The sequence below is a fragment of the Lycium barbarum genome, chromosome 2, assembly GCF_019175385.1.
Source record: "Lycium barbarum isolate Lr01 chromosome 2, ASM1917538v2, whole genome shotgun sequence".
NCBI lineage: Eukaryota > Viridiplantae > Streptophyta > Magnoliopsida > Solanales > Solanaceae > Lycium > Lycium barbarum.
The window spans coordinates 144535814-144547636 of record NC_083338.1 but is presented as its reverse complement, the minus strand read 5'-3'; the positions used below and the strand labels follow the sequence as shown (position 1 = coordinate 144547636).

Sequence of the window (11823 nt, the reverse complement as noted above, 5' to 3'; positions counted from 1 at the left end):
CAATAGTTTGACTCATTTATGCCATTACTCGTTACCAAAATGACTCATCCATGCCATTTTTCATTAACACCGGTTTTATAATACAAGATATGACACGTGACTTCCAATTAGAGGTCTAGATCGTTTAATTAAACCAACCCAATTTTAAATATTTAATTAAGAAAAAATCCGATCCATTAACCCTGCCCACCCACAATCATAATCTAGTTGGAGGCCACGTGTCATATATGGTATGATAAAACCAGCTTTAATGAAATATGACATAGATGATTCATTTTGGTAACAGACAATGACATAAATGAGTCAAACTATTGATGAGTGGCATAAATGAGCTATTTCCTATAGTTCAATGGCATAAATGAGTCATTTCCTATAGTTCGATGGCATAAATGAGCCAAACTATTGACGAGTGACATAAATGAGCTATTTCCGATAGTTCGATGACATATTTGAGCCTTTTTCGTTTTTAATATATATCAACAATATATGGACAAAAATTATTGATTTCACATGTACTCGTAACAAACCTTCCAAATTCATCCTTATTACAAAGTGTCAATCACATACTCCCTCTGTTTCAATTTGTTTGAACCTATTTCCTTTTTAGTTCGTGTCAAAATGAATGACCTCTTTCCTAATTTGAAACAAATTCACTTTATGAATGATTTACAGCCACATAAATTTTCAAGGCTTATTTTGAACCATAAGTTTCAAAAGTCTTCCCTCTTTCTTAAATGTCGTGCCCAGTCAAATAGGTTCATATAAATTGAAACGGAGGGAGTATTAGTTTAAGTTACATAAATCTTGATTATTCATTTTATTTCATTTAAATTTCTCTCATTTTAATACATAAAATAACTAATCTTAGACTTTCTTTACATTTTCTAAAGAGTGCTAATTAAATCTTTTATAAACCTTAAAAATGAAAAATTGAATAAATATGAAATTTTTCCTTTTGGCTAAGGAATTGGAAAAGCACGTAACGATCAGCCCTTTACCAGGAAACAAAAAATTCAACAAGCTAAATCTCATTGGATAATAATACAGTAGCACACGAAAATCCTAAAATCAGGTCGTACAAAATATTTATATATAACAACCTGGTACCTGTAAGCGCCACGAGCCCGAACACAAAACCTTAATCTTTCTATATCGGGTCTCCTCCTTCTTAATTCCACCACCGTCAACCACCACCTTAACATACGCCACCTTTTCGCTAACATACGCCACCTTGTTACAATGAGACGATGAGCTCTCCTTTACAATCCCCAGATTCCAAAAACGAAGAAGAATCTCGTCAACTACTTACCGTTCCGTTACCACAGTCAACATCACCGTTAATTAACGGTAACGTCAATGATGATGATGAAGAAGAATTCACGTACGGATCTGGTGAAAAGATCCACGTCGTTGATTTCGAATCAGACCCAATCGACGGTGTAGATTACAGTACAGTACCACCATTTTCATGGAAAAAACTATGGCAATTTACGGGTCCTGGATTCTTAATGAGTATAGCTTTTTTGGATCCGGGTAATTTAGAAGGAGATCTACAAGCTGGTGCAATTGCGGGTTATTCACTTTTGTGGTTGTTGTTATGGGCTACTGTTATGGGCTTGATGATCCAGTTACTTTCGGCCCGAATTGGGGTTGCAACGGGCCGGCACTTAGCTGAGCTTTGTAGGGAAGAGTATCCTAAGTGGGCTGGGCTTTTACTTTGGTTTATGGCTGAGGTGGCTTTGATCGGTGCTGATATTCAAGAAGTTATTGGAAGTGCTATTGCTATTAAGATACTTAGTCGTGGGTTTATTCCTCTTTGGGGTGGTGTTCTTATTACTGCTTCTGATTGGTAAATTTTTGCTTACTTAAGTTGTTTAGCTCAAATTAGCTTTTATTTGGCAGTAGTATTGTTTTATTTGCCAATTGGATGTGGAAAATACAGTATGTTCAGTGCTTATCAACTGGGATCATAGTTTGGTTTTTGCATGTAGTATGTTTCTTCTTCTGATCGTACTGACATGAGAAGAATTGCAACTTATAGGGCTTTTTCGTATAGTTTATATGAAAAATCTGAATTTTAATTTTAAAATAATGAGTTGATCTAACCCAATTTAGCTTCAAAGATAGTTAAATTGACCCTCGAGAAGCGAGAAGTGCCACATAAATTGGGCGGAGGGAGTAGCTTCTTTTGTCTCTACTTTTGTCTGGTGTCCTTAGTACTGCTTCTGATTGGGAAATTTTCGTCCACTTGAGTTGTTTAGCTAAAAAAGATCACTGCTTTAGCTCAAATTAGCATTTATGTGGTAGAAGTATTATTTTATTTACCAATTGGATGCGAAGAATATAGTTTGTTCAATGCTCATCAACTGGGATCATAGTTTGCTTTTGCATGTAGTATGTTTCATCTTCATGTGGGGTTTTAAGTGTCTTTTTCGAGACATGTAAGTAATGTATGAGTTGATTTCTCAGATGGCCATTCAACTAATACTAGTTATTATCTCATAAAGTCACTTTCTTTGTCGAAGGAAATTGGAATCGAGAAGAAAGTTTATTTTTATTTTTTTGGGGGTAGGGGAAGGGGAAATGGGGGAGGGATTCGAACCCTCACCAACAAGGTGAAAGTTCAGGTAGCCAACCAACTACCAACTGAGCTACTAGATCCCTACAATCAAGAAGAAAGGTGAAATTGGAATCAAGACGAAAAGTGACTTTCTGAGATATTAGTTGAGTGACCATCTGAGAAATCAACTCTGTAATGTCCCTGTGTGGACCTGAATAGGGTAAATGGATACAAAGGGTTCATGTAGCCGACCCCAAATTATTGGGATCGAGGTGTAGTTGATTGGTTGAATTAGTACCTTTCTAATGGAATTAATCTGCTTTGGTGTTCTGGTTGGCATAACTTACCATCATAAGCCTGAACTTATGCTTGCATATTCCTCGTATTAATTGATCAATCTGTTGACTAGTTTTTCTTCTGTTCTGTTTTGCAAACAGCTTTCTTCTTTTGGTTCTTGAAAACTATGGGATAAGGAAGTTGGAAGCTGTGTTTGCTGTTCTTATTTCGACTATGGCACTATCTTTTGCTTGGATGTTTGGAGATGCCAAACCAAGTGGGAAGGAGCTTCTAGCAGGTGCATTTCTTATTCTGGCATATGTTTAGTTAAATTACACGGAATTATTGTCAGTAGGTGCTGATATGTTTTCTTTTCAAATGCATTTCATCATCTTCACAGGTCTCTTGATTCCCAAACTCAGTTCTAGGACAGTTCGGCAGGCTGTTGGAGTAGTTGGCTGTGTAATAATGCCTCACAATGTATTTTTGCATTCAGCTTTGGTGCAATCCAGGGAGATCGATTTGAAGAAAAAAGGGCAGGTTCAGGAGGCACTGAATTACTATTCAATAGAATCCTCCTTTGCCCTTCTTATCTCGTTTATGATCAATTTGTTTGTTACAACTGTCTTTGCCAAGGGATTTTATGGCAGTCAGCAAGCTAGTAGTTTAGGCCTTGTAAATGCAGGGCAGTTTCTCCAGGACAAGTATGGTGGGGGACTGTTCCCAATTCTCTATATTTGGGGTATTGGATTATTGGCAGCTGGGCAGAGTAGTACGATAACTGGTACTTATGCTGGACAGTTTATCATGGGAGGTTTTCTAGATCTACGCTTGAAGAAATGGCTTAGGGCGCTGATTACTCGAAGTTGTGCCATTGTACCAACAATCGTTGTCGCTCTGATTTTTAATAGATCGGAATCATCGCTCGACGTTTTGAATGAGTGGCTTAATGTGCTTCAGTCTATACAGATCCCTTTTGCGCTTATTCCCCTTCTGACATTAGTGTCCAAGGAGGATTTAATGGGTACTTTCAAAATTGGGCCTACTCTCGAGGTAAGTTGACCTTCCCCGTTATCTGTGGTTTTCAGTTTCATGTCTTTTTACTTTTTAAAGAGTAGATATGAAGCAGTCTCAAGCATGGTCAATTCCTTTATTTGTCTATGTTTTTTTTCCGAACAACTATGCTTTTAAAATTCAGATCATCTTAATTATTTTGGTGGCTAGCAGTTTTATGTGAGTTTGATATCTGACAGTGTAAAATTTTGAAATGTTTACGGAGGACGGAAAAGAATCAAAACTATAAAACTAGCAAATACAACCCAGTTTGTGATTAACACCATGAGTGTGTCATTTAGATATGCGTAAGCTGTTTGTTTGGTTATAAGTGCATAAATAGTTACCGATCAAGTCGTATTCTTGTGTTTCAGTAAACAACTATACATATACTTACTAGATATTTGAATCATCTTACTTCTTTTGAGCTAGTAGCCTTTTGCTATGATACGTGGATCCTTCAATTGCCTTGATGTAGCGTGTATCTAATGGGTGTGACATGGTGTAAATATTTCTTTGCCAAATTTTCTGAATATAATGGAAGACTAGCAATACCTGCATGTGTCCTTACTAGATATCGGATATGTATCCACATCCCTAGTCCATATATTATAGATCTTATGCGTGTTTGATATCCAAATGTAAAACTTTGAAAATTCAACAATATATATACGCTTTAATTTTCATTTGTTTTGATAATGGTGGTCTCTGAGTCAGAGTTCACCTTGACTAATCTAGCTACCATTGCTACCTCCCACCAGCACAATACAGGTTATTAACTTTGTCGATCAAGGCTTAGACAGACGCGAGTAAAAATAACTAACTTCTTATGTCTTAACAATATATGTGTATATATATCTAAATCAATTGATAATGGACAATCTCTGTAATGATTTTACAATACACTCCATTCCTTAAAGAACATCTTTTATTTATTTTGTGGTTGTACCCAGCTTGACACATTTATGACTAAGACAAACTACATAAAATGTACAGTCCTTTCAGAGTTCTCTGGCTGTATGTTATATTTCAGACTAAGTTACCCTTATTGCATGTGTGAAGCCGTCTTCAATTCGTTAGTGTTTCAGCTTTTGTATCCTGAATTTTGGACTGTCTTATGCGGGGTGCATTCTTTATGCAAATCTTATTTTGAACTGCCCATTCATTATTACTGTAGAGAGTTGCCTGGACTGTTGCTGCACTCGTGATGGTGATAAACGGCTATCTTTTGCTGGACTTCTTTGTCGCTGAGGTCAACGGGCTGCTCTTTGCTTTTCTGGTCTGTGCTGGGACTGCAGGTTATGTTGCCTTCATTTTATACCTTATTTCACATGGGGGTGGCAATGTCGCCAATTGGTTCAACCTACTTCGCACAAAAGGATATAGCTATGCTGGTCAATGAGACTTCAAAGATAATAGATTCCTTCAAATCCAAATGTCGTAAATAGTAAATCACTACATGGCAGAGAGGCCAGGGCTTGGGAAGTTTGGTTACTGAAGCATTCTTTCATCTGAAGAGATCCAATTTCTTTGTGTCCCAACTGTCATAATAGATTCCTTCTCAAAAAAAAAAAAAAAAAAAAAACTGTCATAATAGATGTCGAGAAATTGTCAGCATTTGCTTTTAGCTGTAGGTTCCCCAAAAGAAATAATGGAGCAAGCTATCTAGGATATTGACAATCAGTTATAGATGATGAAGAAAGTATATAGTCCGCCGGATGAAAATACTTGTTCATTGCAGGCGCATACAGTCCACAATGTTGTATTTATCGAATAGATGCAGAAGAACTTGAAAGCCATTGATTTTTTGTAAGAGAATTTTCTGTTGTGCAGATTAGTAAGTGTTGGTTCAGCTGATTAGAATTGGCTTACATCAATACAAGAGAAGTGTTTGGATCTTTTCTTGTGATAGACTTTTGATGTTTTTACTCCATCTTTAGCTTTTCTTTTTCCTCTGTTTCATTTTGTGCTGTATTTTGATGATCTTAAGCACTATCAATTCTTCTACAAGAAATGCAAGTTCCACATCCCCTGGCCTGAACGAAAGACTCGAGGCTAATTATCTATTAAAACCGTTGAAATTTATCCCAAAGTTCCAAATCTATATTCTAATCAGAGATTTCTAATGAGCAAACTATATATAACTACTCCATTTTTTTTTTTTTTGAACATCTTGATAGTTACAATGAAAGCATGAAAGGCTTCTCAAAACTATTAGTCATTTGAATATTATAACACAACATTCTACAAAATAAATAAAAAATGATTTTTTTAATATTTGAAATCGTTGGAATGTACTATGTATAACAAGAAATTTTAGGATAAATATGCGTAATTCTCAAAGTATTTTATATTCTGATTATTTTAATTAATTTTTAATTGTCATTGTTATCATCATTATACTGTTGTCGTTGTGGACTTATGGTTACTATTATTTGAAACCATAAGGAACCCGCATGTTAGCTATATATCAGGAGGCAGAAAAATGCGCTTCACAGTTCACCCTATATTTCACGTTCGAAAGACTCAAAGGTCATGTAAGTTGACGAAAGTAAATAATTTTCCTAATTTTCCTTCCTCAAATATAGTTTGAAACAAAGGGAATTAAATATTTTGAAACCACGTGACAACACATGCTTTTGATGATCTACAAATCAACATTTTCCTCGGCGCTTTATGTCGCAAAAGAAAAAGCAAAATTGAACAGAATAAATGCATATGGTTCCCCAACTTTAATCACCGACGCTGATGGATCCTGACAATGTGAAAAATGTTAATTTATTGACCACAAGATCTAGATCTCTTTGTCATACTAGAGCAAAAAACTTGGCCATAGACTTGTAAGGAAAACACGTAGAACTAAGTTGAAAACGATGGAAAGTTCTCCATTATCGGAGCATAATGGCATACTTGGAATTAACAAACATGAAACCAAAGATCAAGAATCCAATTATCTATTATCTGACGATGAGGCTAAGGATAAAATCTTGGCCATTGAAATCGAGAAAGCGGACACAGGTGATGTTCCAGGGGTGGTCCCACCATTTTCCTGGAGGAAGCTATGGGAGTTTGCAGGGCCAGGTTTTTTAATGAGCGTTGCGTTTCTCGATCCAGGTAATTTGGAAGGTGATTTGCAGGCCGGAGCCATTGCCGGGTACTCACTGTTATGGTTGCTTATGTGGTCCACTTTTATGGGTTTGCTCATTCAGCTCTTGTCCTTGAGATTGGGTGTTGCTACGGGCAGGCACTTGGCTGAGATCTGCCGGGAGGAATATCCTAATTGGGCTAGGATTTTGCTTTGGTTAATGGCGGAGGTGGCCTTGATTGGAGCTGATATTCAGGAAGTTATCGGAAGTGCTATTGCTATTAAGATACTTAGTCGTGGGGTTATCCCTCTTTGGGGTGGTGTCCTCATTACTGCTTCAGATTGGTGAGCTTTCCTTTTACTTTGGTTTCTTTTCACGTGTTAGTAGTCTCACGTCTTAGACTGCTGGCTGCTTCATTTCTGATGACGCTTTCTCTATCTTAGCGCTCCGCGCCCCATGTATAGTACGGGCTACTTTGGTCGTGTGGCTTTCTCTTATAGGGTGACTTGACTCAGCGATTAGAGTATCACTTTCATACGGCAAGAGTCATTGCCTCATTAGTCCAAGTAGATGGGATGACCATCTGTCTCTTAAATGGTCTTTGCCAATCCGTACTTTTTGAGCTAGCTGGGGTTGAGAGTCAAGCCAGCTTGGCCCACCATTTTCTTGTTTCATCGATGTTGGGGAACTGTGTTATCTTGTTCATGCTCTAGTTGTCAGGTCTAGGCATGCAGTGGTCTTGTCGTCCCACATTTGTGTCCTTAAATGGTTTTGAACAATCCTCACTGCTTGAGCTAGCTTTTAGGGTCAAGTTAGGTCCAAGGCCTATTTTTTTGTCATCATGTTACCCTTCTTTTTGTTTTTTGGGTTTTATTATAAAGATCACGTATGAGCCAATTTGACCACACCTCAAATTATTTCATCCAATACCTGCTACCTCCCAAGGCTTTGACATATAGAAGAAATGATATAGCATTTTGTCTGTGCTAGGATTTAGCCCATGATCTCACTAGTTTTCACCCTTATCATTGACCTAGACAATAATCTTCGACATTGTTTCCCCTTTTGTTTTGTTATTCAATCCACTGAAATTGAAAATATCTTAGCTTTTAATGTCATTTAGTAACTCTATACAAAAATGTTCGTGGAGCCTATAGATTGGTCGGTGCTGACAGTGATTATTTTGTTTGAATAACAGCTTCATCTTCTTATTCCTGGAAAATTATGGAGTTAGGAAACTAGAAGCATTTTTCGCCGTTCTAATTTCCACTATGGCATTATCATTTGCCTGGATGTTTGCTGACACTAGGCCTAGTAGCAAGGAACTCATAATAGGTCAGAACCTTGCTTTCACATGTGCATTTCTTTACTTCTGAGTCTATATCAATTCTGTGCCTACATTAAATTCCTTAGCTTGAACGTTTTTCAGGTCTTTTGCTACCTAGACTCAGCTCAAAGACAGTTCAGAAAGCTGTTGGAGTTGTCGGCTGTGTTATAACTCCTCACAACGTATTTTTGTACTCCGCTTTGGTGCAGTCAAGGAAAATTGATCCCAAAAAGAAAGAAAAAGTGCAAGAGGCACTAAACTACTATACAGTCGAGTCTTCATTTGCTGTTTTTATTTCGTTCTCTATCAATTTGATGGTAACAGCTGTGTTCGCTAAGGGATTTTATGGAACTCCACGAGCTGATACTATAGGCCTAGTAAATGCAGGGCAATATCTTCAAGAAAGGTACGGTGGAGGGTTATTCCCAATTCTCTACATATGGGGCATAGGCCTTTTGGCAGCCGGACAAAGTAGCACGATGACAGGTACTTATGCTGGACAGTTTATAATGGGAGGTTTTCTGAATCTGCGGATGAAGAAATGGATAAGGTCAGTGATTACAAGGAGTTGTGCCATTGTGCCAACCATAATTGTGGCCATCTATTTCAACAGATCGGAAGATTCACTGGATGTTCTGAACGAATGGTTGAATGTGCTTCAAGGCATGCAGATCCCATTTGCTATCATCCCACTTATAACATTAGTGTCAAATGAGCAGATCATGGGAGTCTTCAAGATTGGGAAGCTTATGGAGGTCAGGCCTTTACCATACTGATTTATAACAGAAATTGCCTTGTCAACGCCCTTTTAGCACGATGATAATCCTTTCTAGCCACCAAATCGTAACATGTTTATCTTGCATATAATTACCAGGCATTATCAATAGTTGCTTATTAGCAATGAGTAAAATTGGCTTCATCCTATACATCAGTACAGATAAGGGATCCTTGATCTCTCTTTTTTGCTGATTCAACTTTTTTTGTCCAAACTTTAACTACTTCACCAGATAACAAGAACAAATATTATCTCTTCGATGTCATGGGGGAAGAATGTTATTCTTTTATGCTTATGCTTCCATCATTATAGTTTCCTCACATTTAGGCTGTTTCGCATGATTCTTTTAGAAGGTAAAATAAAAAATTCCATTTTGCATGATTAAAATGCCACAATTCTGTACTCTCCTTAAATAGGTCAACTAGAAGCACAAATTAGAAAAGTGGAGTACAATCTCAATTGTTATTACATTTAGTGAACTGGAACGTCTGCAATCTGATAAAACTACATTCTAGGAAATTAATTTAGAATGTAAAGAAGACTAGCCATGATAGCTGGAGAACTTCCGCTCAAAGTTTAGCTTCTTTGATAAGGCGTTGGTGATTCCCTAAACGTGTAGATTACGTCTGCTGGTTTTTCTTTGAGAGCTTTTACGTGGAGAACTTCCTCCAGATGAAGTCGGATATTCCTTGTTTATTATCAGACAATCAGAGCTCTCCTTCATAAACTTGTTGTATGAGCTCCCTTTTTGGGCGCGTTTTCAGTTGAAGTTAGTCTTACCTAAAGAAAAGTGATTTGCTTTCTGAGTGCCAAAGGTTATAGAATATTGTTTATCTCATACTTCAATTCTTGATTGCAGAGAACTGTGTGGACAGTAGCCTCCCTGGTAATAATGATCAATGGATATGTCATGTTGAGCTTCTTCCTTTCTGAAGTTAATGGCCTGCTGTTTGGTTTTGTGGTTTGCATGTTAGCTTCAGCATACGTGGTTTTTCTTGTTTATCTCATTTCCCGGCGTCACAACCAGGCAGAGTTGAATGGCTTTACTCACCTTACAAATTGAGCTATCAGCTTTATGAAAATTTTGAAATATTAGGAAATGACAGAGCAGGAGAATACATTTGTAAAGGAGAGTTCTTGATTGTGATAACAGCCCTTAGGAGTACAGAAGCTAGAATTGAAATTCTAGCAATTTGGCACTAGAGAGAGCTATGACAAAAGCTGAATGAGACATGTATCACAAGCAGATAATCTCTCTCACATTGACTTCACCACCAGTGGCGAAGGAAGGATTTTCACCAAGGAGGTTCATCCTCTACTATATATACATAAAAAATTCATCTTATACCATATAATGTTGATTATCCGGCAAAGGGGTCGGGAAGAACCCTTCCCCCCCCCCCCCTCAAGCTCCTCCCCTTCTAACACTGTTGTTCCCTCCATTCCAAGAATGATAATTTTGGAAAGAGCTTCAAGGAACAAATGTCATAGGAAAATGTATGTCTTGTTTTCAGCTTTTATCATCATCATGTAATTCTCAAATATAAAATGTAGATATTGACCTATCCTTTTGTCATGGATAAGGTGAAATATTTCGCTAATTAACTTCCTGCTCTCTCTAGTCTTTCAATTTCATTCCACCTCTTCCTCTGCTGTGCATTATGTTATCAAGTGGACTCCTCTCTTACAACATGTCCTTGAAATTTATGACTTGTTTGGCCATATTGATGAACAAAAAGGGTGATAATACATTGCAACTCCTTCAATCTGATGGATCTTCTGTTGTCAGATCTGTGAATCTCACATTAACTATTCATTGGGATCCTTTGCTGCTGATTGGACAATACTGAGAGAACAATTTTCTTTGCCAATTTGCAAAGGTAATGATGTTATACAAAAGTTCATTAATCGGCTAAGAAGATGTATCTTAGTATATAATTTGATACCTTTATGACCAAAATCATTATCTTCATTCAATCAATCATAGCATTTGATGATTTTACACTGCGAGTACTGTGCTTGCTAAAAGGTTTACCTCTTTCTTTTTACTCCTTCGTAGCTATGTGTAGTTGAGATGAGTTCAATTTCTCTCTTCCACTGTTAGATTACATGAAATATATTATAGCTAGGTAACTTCTAATAGCAAACTGGTATGTAACCTTTGGCGAAATACATTTAGGCACTAGAATTAAGGTCTGTTGCGATTGAGCACCTGAAAATATGATAAACTGTTCCTATTACACTTTCGGCTTAAAACTTTGAAATCCATTACATGGATAAGTTAAGCACTTAAAATATGTCAAGTGGAACAGACTTGAGGCTTTACGGGTAATTGAGACTGATATGTGTATAATTAAAGAAGGTGATATATTTTAAGTTACTCCCTTCGGATCAAAAAGAGTGTCCATTTAGCCATTTGTACACCCCTTAAGAAAAGAAAAAAAACACCCCTTAAGAAAATGCTAAATCCTAGGCAAAAATAGATAATTTGACTAGATTACCCCTAATTAAATAGGTGTCAGGATTTGGTCACTTAACACTTAATAAGGGCAAATTTGAAAAAATAAAGTTAATTCTTTCTTAATTTGGTAAGTGGACACTCTTTTTTATCCGGATGGAGTATTAACTTACGTAATGGGCGTTTGAGGACACCCACAACAGTTTTTTAAAATTTGAACAAGTATCTACTCGAAACAATTTATTATGTGTTAAGTGCTCAATTGAAACAGACCGAGGCCATAATTCG

General features: G+C 37.0%; 2 protein-coding genes across 2 annotated transcripts; both read left to right on the top strand.

The window, feature by feature from the left end:
- The first annotated feature begins 1065 nt into the window (after positions 1–1065).
- On the top strand, positions 1066–5788 carry LOC132627804 (metal transporter Nramp3.2). Its single transcript, XM_060343381.1, has 4 exons — positions 1066–1849; positions 2998–3134; positions 3237–3889; positions 5067–5788. Exons 1-4 carry the CDS (start codon positions 1248–1250, stop codon positions 5289–5291), a joined length of 1617 nt encoding a protein of 538 aa, XP_060199364.1. The 5' UTR covers positions 1066–1247; the 3' UTR covers positions 5292–5788.
- Positions 5789–6514: 726 nt separating this feature from the next.
- Positions 6515–10734, top strand: LOC132627803 (metal transporter Nramp2-like). Its single transcript, XM_060343380.1, has 4 exons — positions 6515–7319; positions 8174–8310; positions 8405–9057; positions 9937–10734. Exons 1-4 carry the CDS (start codon positions 6763–6765, stop codon positions 10138–10140), a joined length of 1551 nt encoding a protein of 516 aa, XP_060199363.1. The 5' UTR covers positions 6515–6762; the 3' UTR covers positions 10141–10734.
- Positions 10735–11823: the final 1089 nt, after the last annotated feature.